Source organism: Solanum verrucosum, unplaced genomic scaffold, assembly GCF_900185275.1.
Source record: "Solanum verrucosum unplaced genomic scaffold, falcon-dt-bn FXZP01000306.1, whole genome shotgun sequence".
In the NCBI taxonomy this organism is placed as follows: domain Eukaryota; kingdom Viridiplantae; phylum Streptophyta; class Magnoliopsida; order Solanales; family Solanaceae; genus Solanum; species Solanum verrucosum.
In genome coordinates, this window is record NW_026020398.1 from 1593834 (window position 1) to 1610898 (window position 17065).

Genomic DNA, 17065 nt, shown 5'->3' on the forward strand with positions numbered 1-17065 from the left:
AGCACCAAATACGCATACAAGATGAGCAAAGCCCCTGTATCAAAGACTCTTATTTAGAGTGTCTTCCAGCCAAGAAAATGGCTTACTTCAGTGTACGACACAGAGAGATTCACATGCATTGGAAAGTCATATAAAATATCTTTCCTCACTTTTTAACATTTCTCTACAAACCATAAAAAGCCCAGTGCAATAGAGAAGTTATCAACTAGTTGATAGCAGAACGAGTTGGCAATAACAGATAGAAGGCCAACTAATAACAAAGCCTTCATGGTGATGAGAACAGCAGTCAGCTTAGTAGTGTTGTGACCAGTTAGCAGCACTACCCACTCTGGGCATGCCTGAATCCACTTTCTTAGACTCTGAGTCCACCTTAAAATTTGCACCACACACCTCACCTGAGCTGTCCACCCTAGGTACTGGCTTCAACTCATTGCGTGGATGCTCATAACTCCTCAAGCCACCAGAAGATGTGAAAAAGCACCCTGAAGTAGCAAACAAGACAATATGACATTAAGTATTATGTAAAGATTTAACAGTAAACCAATGGACATCAAGGATCTTCAAAAAGAAACAAAACAATTAACATAAAACACAGGGAGAAACCAATTCCGAGAAGGTGGTAAAGAGTATGAGAAGCATATGACACATAGAACCAAAACAGAGGTAGCATGCCATGTGTCAACCAGAGTTTTATAAATCCCATCCCATTTGATTGAATTATGAATAGGCATATCTCAGCCTTGCCAAATGAACCCACCTAGCCCTCCCTAATATACCCTCTTTTTCACCCAGAAAAAAGGAAATGAAAAGTTACACAAAGATAACTACTTGCACAAATAGACTCGGTGGATCTGGCAAACATCAAATCATTCGATTTCAATATGGGGCTTGGTCTACAAAGAGCATGCTTTTCAATTTCAATCACCCTATAGATGAGCTACCCCTTTGTTTTTCCATATACAAGTTCTCTTACTGATTACTTACTGAAAAATAAAAGTAAATACTATTGTTCAATTTATTAGGTTCCAGGACCTTTCCCTTCAAAGCTAGAAGTTCATTGACATTACCTTTGGGAAATGGTGCAAAGGATTTCCCACAGCCTTGCTTCACAATGTCAGCATCATCAGAGAGAACTAGGTGGCCTTCAGAATCGGTACCCCAGAAGAAGGGCACACTGCCATCAACATCCTATACCAACAAAACTTGCACATTTAAGCCAAGACCGAGAATATCAAAGATACGTCAAGATCAAGATAGGGTGATAAAGAAAACTTACAGAAGCTAGAAAGGTACTCTTTGAAGCGCTATCATAAAGAACAAATGCAAACTTTCCATGAATATCCTTCACAACCTGATCTGGAGGATAAGGACCTCTATCCCTCAAAGTCCTGTAAGCCTCAATAACAATGATCACTTCATTTGCAGTCTTGTTTAACCCATACTGTTGCTTAAGATGTGCTACATTCTCGATGTGGCCTTGAAACATGCAGAAAATGTCATCCACAACAGCAAACAACCTACAAGAACAGAGCAGTAATATCAGTGTGCAATCATCCAATTAACGTTATCCGTTTTACAAATTCAAATGGCACGCAAAAACACTAAAACAAAGTTGCTAGACTGTTTTAGGTCCCAAGAATGTTCCCGCTTCCTTATCTCCCAAAAATGAAATAAGGCTTAAGGAAATATGCATCTTGACTAGAATGTTTCTGCCGAAAATGAAGGCGATTATTCTAACTTGACAATACAACAGAACCAAGACAGTGAAGTACAAGCAAAGTCATTCATATGCCTGAGGCCCAACACCAGCCTCAACAATCTTTAGTTGTGGCTTTTCTTCTGCTTCTAGAAACAACAATCCCAACTTCAGCACTAAACGAATTTCAAAATCGCACTTGTGAAGTTTATATACAGATTGGTTGGATAACATTACTACCAAAAAGAAGTTTGATGGTCAACTAGAATGACATTATTCTGAGGCTCAAGGAGTATCTAGAAAATGTGTTTTGGATAGAGTACATAAATCCAAATTCCTAAAGATCAAAAGTCAAAAAAAGGACTTTTGGCTCCTACTCTTAGCTAGAAATTATAGGTCATGGTGTCTAGAATGGTGAAAATGAATCTACAAACGAAATACTAGATTCCTCTAACATGACATAATCCGAAGAGACTTTACACAAATTAGTAAGCATACTAAACCAGCAACTCAATGATGATTATAACAACATCAACAACATACCCAATGTAATCTCACAAGCGGGGTCCATAGAGGGTAGCGTGTACACAGAGTCGCGGACCTTACCCCTACCTCGTAAACATATAGAGGTTGTTTCTGACAGACACTCGCTTAAATAAAGCATTTCCAAACAGTTTGAATGATGATTATGACAGTGATGATGAAATAAAAATGAAAAAGGATTAAACAACACAAATTTTTTGTCCTGTCAAACAAACAAGTCTTGGTTCTCTCCTAAAACCTAAACCCCAGAAAACACCATTGTTAGATCCAAACCAAAACTTACAAAAAAACACACATCACAAATCCAGCATGCATAACTAGCAGATATCAGAGTAACACAAGAACAAAAAATCAACTATTGACCATTAAAAAAAAACAGATCAAGGTTTTCCCAAAAGAAGAGAAAATGGGGTTAGACAACAGCAGATTCCAGAAAATGGGTAGAAATTTAAAGTCAACATTGTGAATCAATCAAACAATCAACTAAAAACTTTAATGCCAAAATGAAGATCTTGTTTTCCTACTACAGTAACAAAATGTAACAACAAGAATCATTTCAAAATTCACAAAAAATTCAGATCAATGAAAAAATGGGGTAACTTAGATTTGAGAAAATTAGAACCTGGGAAGAAGAGGGTTTTGTCGTTCAGATGAGTAAGCCAGGAATCCAGAAGAAGCAAGGTTGATGGTAACTGAACCAGAATGGGCAGAGGAGAAATGCTGTGCCAAAAAACCATCTTTCAGTGCTGAAACTGCACCATCATTGTTAGGACTTTGAAGGGCTTCTGGGCTTTTAGCCACAGATTTGTCAAAAACTGCAAGCATTTTTGGATGATCGAAAAGTTTCAGAGATTTTATGGTATGTGAGAAATGAGAAAATGGTTATGAAAAATGATGATCAAATGGGGTTGAAATAGTTTGCAGGGGAGATGGTCTTTTCTTCTTTGCTTTTACGAAATGACATAAATGCCCTTTCTTCACAAAATGACAAAAGAAATAATATTGAATAATCTAGATATTTTTAAATTTGAAGGAGAATCCTCTTTTTCTTTTTTAAATTTGACAAGAAAAAATGGGAATTTATATGGTTTTCTATCCTCGATAAAAAAAAAATTACCACGGTGGTCTGTTCAAGGATAACACTCTCTATTAAGAATTTTTTATTTAAGAACTCGAAATTAAGACTTTGATAAGGGAGGAGTTGTATTGTCCGTTGCATCATATTTTTTAGTGGTTTAGAAGGATGGAGTCACGTAAGGTCGAGTACACAATTTATACAACAACATATTGAAATCACACTAAGTGAGATCTGGAGAAAGTAAAATACATAACATATACATGCCTTATCATCACCTTGTAAAGACAGAGAGCGTGATTCTGAATATTTATACATAACTAAAATTATTTTTTACTTATATATATATAATAGATGTTAAATCCTCTTCTCCGAATGTTTACCCTTCATACCTTAATAAATGTTTTTGCTTCATGTCACTAGTGGTAACTGTGGTATATATGGTCAACTTAATTAACACTTAACCTTTTTGTTTTTCTGGGATGTAAAAGTATACAATAAGTTAAAATTTACTGTGAAGTCGAGTTTTAATTTGAATTGGTTTATCGATAAATACAAATACAATTAAAATAAATAATTTTAGTTAACTTAATTTTCAAATAATTAGATATTTATTAATCTCAAACAAAAATTCGATAATTATAATTATTTTTTTCATTAGATGTCCCGAAGTGATCGATAATTATAAATTATAATTATTGACTATGAATATTATGTGTATTTTTATTTTATTTTTTAAAACTATCCTAAATTTGAATATTATTCTCTGAGTATGTTGAAGATCCAGCAAAATTAGTGTCGGTGATAATTTTTTTATTTTTTTTCTTAGTGGAGATCCTTAAAACATTATAAAAATAATAATAATAATAATAATAGTTAATCCCCAAAGTGGGAATAATTTTTAAAAAAATGTCCTACTCAAGAGCACGTAGGAAGTTGAAAATGTGACTATGACTAGTAAACGTTAAATATCCAAAAATATTATAGGGGTATATTCGTAACTTCAAGTTTATAAAGATGGAGGCGCTTATCCAAAGATTACGTGGAAATGAGACAATTACTGACAAAATATTAATATCTTAGTACTACTATATTTATGTTAATTTTGGATTATATTAATTACTCATTTTTTAAAGGGCAATTTACGGGAACCAATGTATGTGTGACGTGGCAACTAATATGTGGAGCCATTTTTCTTGAAAGAGGTGTGGGGAAATATTTTTTTAAAAAAAAGTTTTCATTTTTTTTTTATGTTTATTTGATTAAAAGTTTAGATTGTTTTTTATATAAGAACAAAAAAAAAAGATCATTTTAGTTGAAGTAGAGAAAACAAGATCTATAGCTATTATTCAGCTTGATTATGTACTCTTCTTCCAATAATTTTCATTTTTACTCTTGTTTTCATAGTGTCGATCCAAACTCACATCTCATCTTTCATAACCCTGATCTAGATTATATATTAATGTTTTCATACTAGTAATTTTTGATAACATATCATATGCACAAAAAAAAGAACTCATTTGATAGTTGGTTAGAGTTATATAAATATTAGTATATTATACATCATGTTCATTTCCTAACAAATCATGAAATGTAGTACAATTTATACAAAATTTAATACACATATAACTTATCTCCAAATCAACTCCTAAACGACTTCTCAGTGAGAAGTTCATCTATTCTTTTTAGAACATTTTTCATTAGTATCGATCAGATGACCAAACTGCTAGATTACGAGAATCATATGGACAAGATGCTTATTCCGTGCATAAAAAGAAAAAAAGAAAAAAAGGTAGGGAAATGTCTTTACCTAAGTGGAGTCCAAAATTATTGAAAATGAGCTACAATTAGTGGGTGACCCCACTTACCCAATCAGTGGACCATTCTAGAAAGGGGTGTTGGGTTGCTAGAGGGCGTCAAACATGATAATGTAAGACGTAACATTTGGAAATTAAAATTATGTTCCGTTTATGAGAATTTTTTATTAAACTAAGTTATTATTTAAATTAATTCATCAAAATAATATAATTTTGATTTTTTTTATAAAACTAGTATAAACATATTTCTGAGTAACGTTTTAAGATATTTTTATTTTAAAAATTCAACGGATAAAAACTGACGGAGCTGACGACGTTAAATGAATAAATGTACTCATGAGTAACGTTTTAGGTGTAAAACGTTAGTCCCGAGTCCGTTTGTTGAGAATCTAATCACGGGCCACTGAATCCAACCTGCAAATGGAGAATCAAATCCTGCAAATTTAAAACGTTAGTCATAGTAATGTTTTACACCTAAAATATTATTATGAGTAACATTTCTTAAGAATCCAATCACGGGCCTTCGACTCCTGCAATTTTAGAATCGAATCCTGCAAATTTAGCTATAAAACATACTATGAGTAACGTTTTACCTTAAAAACATGATTGTCAGTTACAACACTCTGTTAAAGTCATATTCTTCCATTTTTCCACATGTGATTATAAAATAAATGTTGTTGTAAGGAATGTTTTGCATGTTCCAACAATATTCAACAAAACTTTTACTTGCGTGGCCCATTGTTAAAATAATATTCACAAAACTTCATCAGTTATGAATTAAATAAGTCAAGTTTATCATATTATGTTAAGTTCTTACTATAGCTTTAAAATTATTTTTTTAATTTATTCATATTATTTTAAAAAAATATCTTATTTTTATGTGTAGGATAAAGATGACGAGCTTTGAACATAATGTGATGGTTGCTTTGTATTGGGGTGGCGAAATAATTACGGATATGAACGGATTTAGGTATACTGAATGTGCTAGAATGATTATTAGCATGTCTACCTCAACCAACTATGTTGAATTGTTGCATGAGAAAATGGGAACAAATAGTGAAAATATTCATATGGATATTTCTGGAAAATATCCATGTTCAATTCAACGTAACAATACAAGGTTCATTGAGTTTAAAATTGAGAACGACCAATCTTTGTTACAATTCCTTTTCATACCTCAAAAATTTGCGGATAAGATTGATATAAATGTTTCAAGATGTATGTAAAGACCAAATCAACAGATCAAAATGTTGTATTTCAAGTTAGTGGTCATCATGGTTATCACATGAATTTATTGGCTCAAAATTATGGCTTTACCACGGCCAATCAACCTCATTTTGTAGAACAAATTGTTCAACTACTATTCCAACAATTGTCGATGCATGGTCATCGATCATTTGGTGAAGGCTCAAGTAGTCAAATGCATATTGATAATAGTCACAGGGAATATGAGGCCAGGTAAACAACAAATCTATATTTTACTGAATTTTAGTGTAACAATTTAATAAGATAATTTTTATTGTCAGTATACACAAATTATCTCTTATTAATAGAAGAAATAACCTTTTAGAGTATAGATTATAGCTTTTAAAATAAGCTTTTATATTCATAATTTTGCTAGAATTTAACTAATATTTTTTTTACAGAGATAATGAGACCAACATTGATCTATATAATGATGTAAATGCTGAAATTAGTGATGGAAGTTTGGAGGAAGATGAACCTTCAAAAGATGGTGATGAAAGTGAACCTGATAAAGATATCGATGATATTAGAGATTTTTCTCAAAATGGTGTAAATCTTCATAATCATGATCAGGGTGTGTTTGAAATACAAAATCATGACATACCCTATTTCAGAACATTAGCAAATGAGGAAGACATTTTCATGTCTACATGTGAATCTGAGATGGAATATTGTTCAGTTTGGTCTGAGGAAGCAAAAAAGGATTTGAATAAAGGTATATTTTTTAGTAGTAAAGAAAAGTTGAAACGGACTGTAACGATTTGAAATTTGCACAAAAATAAGGAGATCAAGGTGGTAACATCTGCCAAGAGTCTATGTGCTGTGAGATGTAAGTTTTACAATTTATTGGGTTGCTTGTGGTTTCTTTGATGTCAAAAAGTTGGAGATAACCTTTGGAAGATAGGAAAGTATGTTGAAAATCATAAATGTGAGACTGAAAGGCTTTCTAACGGCCACGCCAACCTAAATACCAATATGATTGCATCACTGTTTCTAAATCAAATTAGAAAAAATCCTAAGTACTTGGTAGTAGATATTATTTCAAAGGTTCATGAAAATTTTGGTCATCAAGTGACATACAGAAAAGCGTGATTTGGACGTCAACGCGCATTTGAATTGGTGTATGGTGACTTTGAGAAATCATTTAGTGACCTACCTAAATTTTTTGCAACTTTTCAACACTTTAATCATGGAACCGTTGTGGAATGGAAACATGAAGAGTCTATGAGTTCTTTAGAGGTAAAAAAATTTAAATTTGTATTTTGGACTTTCAAGCCAAACATATCGGCCTGTTATTTCAGTAGATGAAACTCATATAAATGGAAAATATGAGATCAAATTACTAATTGTTGTTGGAATTGATGAAAATGATAACATCCTTCCTATAGCATTTGCTATTGTAGACAAAGAGTCAAAAGAGGCATGAAAGTGGTTTTTTAGAAATTTGAGTGCACATATGATAAAAAGTAGACAAGATGTATGTGTTATATCTGATAGGGAAAAAGGAATCTTGACTAGTTTGCAGGAGTTGCGGCGATTTCAAGTGCCTCGAGCCTTCCATCGATTTTGCATAACGCATCTGAAGAGTAACTTTCAATCTAAATTTCCAAACAAGGAACTCAACAGGTTGATGTGGAGGGCTGCTTCAACCCATCAAGTAAGGAAGATTGAACCTTTGATGTGGCAAATTAAAGAAGAAAATGTCGAAACACATGAATACCTCATGGAAATTCCCTTGGACAAATGGACTGTTAGTCATGATGATGGAAAAAGATGGAGAGTGTTGACAACAAATCTTCCAGAGTCGCTCAATAGAGTGTTGAAAAAAGCACGAGATTTGCATGTCACTGCTATGGTTAGACTTTCATTGGAGCAAACTATTGAACGGTATACTCGTAGGTCTCAAATAGCGCACCAACTTGTAGAACAAAATGAATTATGGATTGGAGGTTCAAAATGAAGTGGGAGAAGAATTATGAAAGTTCAAAAAGGCACTTTGTTTTTTATTGAAATATACCCATAGGGGTATACGAGGTTAGATCTATACAGGTTGATGGTACTGGTGGAAAAATATTTCTAATGTCTCTTTGTGCTATTACCTGGGGTCTAAGGACAATAACTCTCTTCCATGCCCAAATCTAAACATAATATATATAATTTAGGTGATTAAACTGCAAGAAGTATTAATAAAGAATTATTTAGTTATTAAGTATACCTGAAGTAGTGGTAGAAATCCGGTTATCTCATTTTGGTTACTTTGTGAGGACTTACAGAGAAGACGATACAAGCACACTAAGGTCGCACTACCCCAACTATAAGACTCAATTGTATTGATGTCCTTGAGCATGGGAAGATACATAAGCTTTAAACAACTGCCAAATGTATCTGCCATCATCATACCAACAATTATCCAAAATATGTAACACCTAGCCTTTTGATTAACCATATCTTGTGTTGCCATGTTCGGCAACCGTGGTTGCCCTAATATGTGCGCATTAAGTGCAAAGACCTTAAGGCTATTACGGTTGAAGTTTTGAGGACATGGAGTAAAACCTAATAATCTTTGACAAATATTTTGCCAATCTCCTATAGTCCTTATCGACTTATTACCAAGTACAAGATCACCATTCACAGGTAAGCCATACAACACCTTTATATCTCGCAAGGTGATAGTTGCCTCACCCGCCCTAAAGTGAAATGTATGTGTCTCAGGACGCTATCTCTTGACTAGTGAAGTGATCAAATTATGATCAATCATAGGCCGATGAGACCTATAAACACCGTACAATCCAGATAATTGAATCACTTCTAAGACTCGATGAGGGATGGGATATTTCTTTACGAGGTCCCAAAATTTACCATCACACCTCCTCGTATTTAGAATCATATTAACATTTCCATTCCATATATCTGTGATCTATGGATGAGTTGTTCTGTTAATACATATGATTCAAGTGGATCGGGATCTAGTTGGTATTCATTATTACCCCCCATAAAACTACATATAAAATAAAAAACTCATATGAAATTGAAATTATTAAATAGACAAAAACATATAACACCCATTAAATCTTTTAAACTAGTACTAGCATGTCACGCCTATTACTCCTCAAACACATACATGTTTATTTGCTGCCAAAATAAAAAAAAAATCAAAAGAGGCAGAAAAGAAAGTGTGAAAAAAGGGCAGAGAGATGGCAAAAAGCCTCAACCAAACCTTCTATTTCCCTAATCTTTTTCTCCCTCTTACATCAAACCAAACTCAAGTGTAGTACAAAAATTTGTTAGATAACTTAGTTTTCACTTTCTTTAGAAAAATTACTCCTTTTGGTGCAAGTGTTTTACTGGAAAAGAACGTTCACTTTACAACATACATAAATCTTCTAAATAAAAACACGACTAAAACAATATAAATACGAGAAGATAGAAATTCTTAAATTGAAGCATTTCTTCAACTGTTTTATGAGGAAAAAACATACCTCAAAAAAGAAAAATTACTCTGTTCCAAGCTTTTCGTAAGGATTATGGCAATAAATTGTTGTGAATCTTCCCTACTAAACGGCTGGAGGACTATAATCTGTAGAAATCATAAATTCTATAATTTAAAAGGGAGAAAAGAGAGCAATAAAATCATCTTGTTATAATGAAACTTCATACTTTGAAAACAAGTTGTTCTAGAGGAAATCTGAGCTTCAAGCTTCCGACATCTTCAAGAGAGTTAACCATAAATTTCTCAATTAATCTTGAAGCCTAAGACAATTTTGAATTGCAAGTGAATAAGCGCTGAAGATTTCGCTGAAGATTTTTTGAATCGCAAGTGAAAGGGTTGGAGATTTCTCTAATTGCAGAAGGATTTTAGGTAAATAGATTTGAAACTAAAACTCACAATTGATAACAAAAACGACACTGTGTATTTCAGTAGGCGCGACAAATAATTGATGTGGTCCTAGATTACGTTTAAAGCTTAAAACGTTACTCAGAGTAACGTATTAGACTGAAAACGTTACTCTTAGTAACATTTCTAAACTTAACGTCGACAGCCACAATATTTCACATAGCTGAATTATTTAAAATAACATATACTCTAAAACGTTGCTCAGAAATACGTTTATACTAGTTTAGTAAAAAAAACCGTATTATTTTGATGAATTAATTTAAATAATGGCTTAATTTGATAAAAAATTCCATTTATGATATAATAAATAATAATATAAGAATATAAAATAACAATGGAAAGGTAAATTGGGTTGAATGTGATTTCACTATTTTTGCTTTTCTACTAAACTAAAAAAATGAATCCTCAAAAGAGTTTTAATATGCACGAAAAACCAAGCATGACATGTAATAAAAACTTTCAGATTGTAGAGACGTTTTCAACAACAATCAATTATCCCTAATTAATTGTCCACTTTTGAATTGACACACCTATTAAGAAAACAACGATTGACATAGTGAGTTTATTATTTTACTCCTATTAATTATGAAGTTAATGAATTAAAAACTTAAGATTTTCAAGAAGTTTTACCTTTTTCAAAGTAATTAATTGAGGGTATAATAGGTTAATGAATTAAAAACTTAAGATTTTCAAGAAGTTTTACCTTTTTCAAAGTAATTAATTGAGGGTATAATAAGTTTAAAAAATTGTTCTTTCTTAATTTATCAAAATGAGCAAGTAATTAGAGATATCTGGGAAAAAAAAAGGATAAATAATTAGGAACAGATCGAGTACTTCTCACCTAAACAAAATTAAAATTTTGACTTTTCATGTATACAAACTAGCAAATCAATAGGAAAAATAAAATAAAATACACAACCATCCACCCCTAATCCCTATCCATTAAATAATCATTAGCTTGGACCGATAAATACTCCTTCATCTTTAATCAGAGCTCTGAGATTTCAAATTCAAGTCCCTTTGACTAAATAATCACTTTTATTTGAGTACATTTTACCCTCAATATGAGACTTTCTGACACGAATCTAAATTTTGTTAGGTTCTAATATGGTACTAAATGAGAAACAAAAAAATAAATCATTAGCTCCCAGGCACCGGATGACAATATTTGGGTGGTTGAAAAGTTAAAAGAGTACGGACACAATTGAAATTGAAAAAAAGAGTATTTTCGAATTGATTTCTAAATAATATTTCATTATTTGCAAATAGGATTTATATCCAAAAAATATGGAGCACGAAATAGAAAACAATCCATTTTCATGCATCAATCTCTGAAAATTAAACCAACTTTTGAGAATGGAGAAAATCCTTTTCAAATAATTTAGAATCACATGCTACAAAAGGATATGTTTTTTTCTAAATTTCAACTGCTAATCAAAATAACTCTAAGTTCCAGTATAACATAGTCCCCCCCAAAAAAAAAACAGTAGCTGGTTCCTGAATTTGTCAAACCCGGTTATAGCCAACTGACTTGCTGAACAGACGTCTAATATACACAACCTGAAGTCCGCTTGCCAATATAAATAGCAGATACTCTCCAATTGTGTAAAATATAACACGATTCCGTGTGCTCTCGTTAGCTGCACCAGATTAACACACATCAGATAAGCAGTAGATGGCATGATGAGTGAACAACTCTATTTTTTCAAGATTCGGTACCTCGCGGGCAATGACTAAAATGTAAACAGAAAGAACCTATAGGGAGATTTTACGTCCATTGTAATAAGGAAGTGAATATTGCCCCGGAAACATTTGTAAGGTTCAGAAGAAAGCAGATACATCGAGTACCCACCAATGGAAAATTTCGGTACGTTTGCATAATAAGATAATCTCACTCAACTCAACTATTTCCAGATGAGGTATTTAGTGAAATACTTTGGCATTAGATAAAGAACACTCCTAGAGAGCAGAAAATTGACCTTACTAAATACCACAATTACATCTAAAAGTCTCCACGAATTAACACATTGCAATATTTTAATGAAGCCTATAATAAGCTCAAATTGATTTGATGTCTGATATTGGATTATGATATGCCTCACTAAGAAATCCATTGTTGGTTAAGTCACCCCAAGATCCATCTTTTGCAGCAACCATCTTCAAAATTAGCATTTGTTGGTTCAAATGTAAAATAGACGGTTGCCTACAACTGACAGTAAATCATTTAAAAGTAAATCCACCAATCCAGGTTTTATAAGCTAGCTGGTCTCAATGCCAGCAAAGCATTAACCGCATAATTGATGTTCAGCATCATAGGAGAAAGGAAAACCATTCCAGTTATATCCATTTCTAAAAAGAGAACATATAGTTCTTATTGAGCGACAAGAATGGAGTCTTACTATGACGATGACGGGAATCACGTGCTCTTAGGTACTTCTGCTCTGAAGTAACTGATTCCAATGCCTCTCTTAGTTCAGCAATTTTGACATTAATGGGGTCCAAATGTTCTGCACAAAGGTTAGAAAATGTTAAATGAAAAAAGAGAAGGGACTAGCAGGAAACATAATAATCTGCAGCTAATCCTAGCAATACATAATGAACCTATCAGTCAAGAAACATAATACATAATATCCCACTATCCCACCAATACATATAAGAACATATCAGACAACTAACATAATGCATAACAGCCTCCGCAGCTTCAAGTATATATAAGGAATATATGCCATCTTACTCATGGAACCAAATTTATGTAAAGAGCAAAAAATAATATTTCTAAAATATTAATTGATAAAACAATAATACAGCAAATAAAACTAACCATCTTTGGCAAGGTCATGCTCATTGGGAATGTGTCCAATATGTATGTAGAAAGAGACGGTTTCTGGTGTTGAATAAGGATTCTTAAAACAGAACTTGTACATCCCACTACGAGGGGCCTTGAACTCAAATTTATTCCCAGATGTTCCCTTCATTGTGTGTACAACATTTTCTCCGGGTGCTGTCACCTGCATGGAGTAACAAGACTTGATAAGAAAAGATTCAACATTTTTTTTTTTCATTAAGAGGTTGCAGAGACAGAGAAATTAAGCAAATGAGAACATACTAACAACGAGTTACATCTTCATTACTCAATAAACTCCCATTAGTAGTCATGTCAATGGCGGACATGGCAAATAGGTGGAAGCAGTCTGTTTATTGTACAATAAATTTTTATTTGACATTAAGATGTGCTGCATTCCTGTGACTCATCATCATCACCACCACCAAACAAAGACCAAAATTTCTGGTGATGGAGCATCTCTCTTATACTTTACCCAGGTGCGCAAATGAAGGACATAGCAAGCCTTTGACAATACTGCTTCAGTGATAGGGCTGATATAGTGGAATGGGGGACTAGACGTGAGTTTGCAAAGAGAAGAGCTAATGGTTATTAAAGCATGTTAAAATGGATGAAAGAGAAAAGAGGGGGGAAAAGTCAGGTAGAAGGATGCAAGGCTGCATAATTGGAGGACAGTTTCAGAAGTTATGATGGCAGCCTGTGCTTTTTGAAACAGAGATTTTAGGTTTATGAATAAAATTTCTCATTATGAAATAAAGGTCAGGTAGAAGGATTCAAGGGTTGTATAATTGAATGATAGTTTCAGAAGCTATGAGAGGCGGCCTGTGGTATCTGAAACAGAGATTGAGGTTTATGAATAAGATTTCTCATTATGAAACAAAGGTCATGCAGAAGGATCCAAGGGTTGTATAATTGGAGGATAGTTTCAGAAGTTATAATGCCGGTCTGTGGTATTTGAAACAGAGATTTTATGTTTATGAACACGATTTCTTATTATGACAATGATCAGGAAGCACCGGAACAAAAAAAGTTAACTCTTATGATAGAGAATAAGAAGTCTTCAAGTCCAATGAGGTTCAGCCATTGAAGATGACAGAGGAGCATGGTGCTCTGTAGCAAGTTGTTGGTGAAATTAAACAAGGAAACTACATGGACTACTCAAACCCCGAGTTGAGCAAAACCAAGTCCGTGGAGTAAAATGGCTCAATATAGGTTCAGCAATGTAGCTCCAATATATATATGATGCATGTAAGATGAGAAATACAAAGGGCTATTTCTACACCAGCTAGGGCAGGAGGGTCAATTATGTTACTTGATAGAGTCAGAAGGCAATGGCTGGTTCATTCAGAAAAGATTATATACAGATTGAAAGAGCTAATCCAAGCACTTGGATAATTCTCTGAAGCTTAATTTTGTTTGACTTCTGGTACCAAACAAGATAGCTCTATGATAAATTTAGGACTCGTAATCAGGCATCCCATTGGTCAGCCAAAAGTGCAATCAAGCTAGTCGGAGTTAAGAACATATAGGATTCGTAATCAGGCATCCCATTGGTCAGCCAAAAGTGCAATCAAGCTAGTCAGAGTTAAGAACATAGCTATGAGAGGAGAAATTTGGAAACCATGAAACTTTAATGAGGGAAAACAATTTCCCCAGTGTTTTTCACTATTTGCCTTAAAGGGAAAATCATTTAGTATTGGCGCGAAATCAACCCCATAAAGTGAAATCATATACAAGATCATATAGCCAATCCTCTGTGGAATTGGAATTGAGGCGTGGTTGGTTGATTGAATTTTCACTATTTCGTCTAAGTTAAAATCTATGTTGCTTGGATTCTTCAAAAATGTCAATGGGTGCTTGTCGGATTCTCCAAAAGTAGTATATTTTTGGAGTATCCGACATGGGTGCGGCATCGAAAGTGAAGAGTCCGCGCAACTTAGGTTGAAATAGTTGAAAGGCATTTTCTTGTACTGTGGGATAATTAGCGAGTGTAAATAATGAGCAGCAGAAGAGTGGCTAATTTCTAAGAAAACAAGTAATGGCAGTACATAGCGAAAAATCCAGTCATTGAAGCACACTATTCAGGGCATTTCAAGGATTGTATAGCATCAAACTAGAGCCTATTTGGATTGGCTTATTTTAAATGCGTTTAGGATAAAATATCTTTTAAGCACTTATGTAGTGTTTGGGTAAACTAAAAAAGTACTTTTAAGCACTTAAGTTTAAGGCAAAATAATGAAAATAAGCCAAAAGCCAATCCAAACGGGCTCTAAGAAGGCGGGAATACGCTATTTTACTTCCTTTAGAGTAAATCCTAATCCCTCCTATATGCTTTGAGGATTTAAGAAAACTAAACACCTGAATACTGAAAATAGTTTTTGTACAAAACTATTCTCTTTCAGATATTCAATTAATAATTTTTTTAACCTTAATTTACATTTTAAAATGAGGAGGAAACCTTTACACTCTGTCTGAATTTTAAGAGCAATTCATTTTAGACAAACAAATTTCATTTATCAAGAGGTACAGTATAAACGTTTTCTATGAAGAATTATCCATTCAATAGTTCTTATCATTGTTATCTATCAAATCTATACAAAATTCCACAGAGCAAAATCTTAAAGAGAGACGAGAAAAAATAACGCACATCTAAAAGCAAATTATTAAAAAAGTGGATCGACAAAATTGCTCACAGGTTATGCGTAAATCAATACTGAAAAATTGCATAATTAATCCAGAAAAAAAAAGTTACATACAGTGAAATCGATGCCAGGATGATCGGAGCTCCAGAAGATGTCATGATCGACGACGACAAAGTTTCCAGAAATCGTGTCGTTTTCATAGAGAACGTATTCGTATACGCATTCCTCGTCGTTCACTGTTACCGATAACGCCGATATGTCGTTCACGAAACTGAATAGCAAAATCGCTACCAAAGCGAATACCTTTGACCGTCTGATTCCGTCTCCGGTTCTCGTTCCCATCTCCGGCTCCGACGATGAGTTTTAATTTCTTCTTATACTTCAGTGAGAAATTATGAAAATTCGTTTTCGGAGATTTTGGGGCAGATTTTGTAAGAGAGAGCCGCTAGGGTGTGTGGGGAAAGGGTAGGGGTAGGTGACGTGTTGTGCCTAGTCTTTCTCTAATCTCTATCATGCAAATCGACGTCGTTTTTGCTGGATTTGTTGTTTCCTCTTGTCTCGATTGGTTCATATGTCTTGTGCAATATTCCTTACAACAATAGTATTGTATTAGTAGTAATAAATTAAATTATCCTTATTTGTTTTCGAGCAACTTTCGTAAAACACACTAGTATAGGTATGAATTAATTAACGTATTGATAGTTTTAATAATTACATAATTTATCTGATTGAGTTTTTTTTTTTATATCTAGCAAATGTATTTCACCTTTCTTGCTCGCCTCTCTCTCTCGTCCCTCTACTTCTCTGTTTTTATGTTTCATAATGTTTTTGTATTTCATAATATATTTCACAATTATATGTATTTGATACTAAAATATACATTGAGATATATATAAGTGTATATGTGCATAAATACATGTATTGCCTATACATGTCACCACTATTGAGTAGAAAAAGGAGAGAAAAAATGAGAAAGAGGGAGAGAACGAGAGAGAAAGAAGGGAAAGAGTGAGCGAAAGAAAGTGGAGGAGAGTGAGCGAAAGATTATGTAATTATTTTAAAGTATAATGAGATTTAGTAGATATGATAGGTATGCTTATTTAATTAGGTAGTTTTTCCTTTGTTTTTTTCAATCTCAATTTATTACTATGATCACATCTTGCTCTCATATTTTGGTTGCGTATGATATGGTATTTAAAACTTTGTTCACTAATTGTGATTTCTCAATTATAAAAATATTATTTCACTACCATATCAAATCAAAGTTCGATAATTTTAAGTTTGACGGAATTATACGGTGTGAAATCGAT

The 17065-nt window shown here is 33.3% G+C and overlaps 2 protein-coding genes across 2 annotated transcripts; both read right to left on the bottom strand.

The window, feature by feature from the left end:
* Nucleotides 1–22: 22 nt before the first annotated feature.
* LOC125839549 (stem-specific protein TSJT1) lies at nucleotides 23–3137 on the bottom strand. The gene is made up of 4 exons (XM_049518537.1): nucleotides 2862–3137; nucleotides 1277–1517; nucleotides 1068–1188; nucleotides 23–482 (listed from the first exon to the last, which is right to left on the bottom strand). The coding sequence occupies exons 1-4, from the start codon at nucleotides 3062–3064 to the stop codon at nucleotides 292–294; spliced, it is 756 nt and encodes a 251-aa protein (XP_049374494.1). The 5' UTR covers nucleotides 3065–3137; the 3' UTR covers nucleotides 23–291.
* Nucleotides 3138–11745: 8608 nt separating this feature from the next.
* LOC125839623 (transmembrane emp24 domain-containing protein p24beta3) lies at nucleotides 11746–16231 on the bottom strand. Its single transcript, XM_049518617.1, has 4 exons — nucleotides 15870–16231; nucleotides 13093–13279; nucleotides 12671–12778; nucleotides 11746–11911 (listed from the first exon to the last, which is right to left on the bottom strand). Exons 1-4 carry the CDS (start codon nucleotides 16095–16097, stop codon nucleotides 11778–11780), a joined length of 657 nt encoding a protein of 218 aa, XP_049374574.1. The 5' UTR covers nucleotides 16098–16231; the 3' UTR covers nucleotides 11746–11777.
* Nucleotides 16232–17065: the final 834 nt, after the last annotated feature.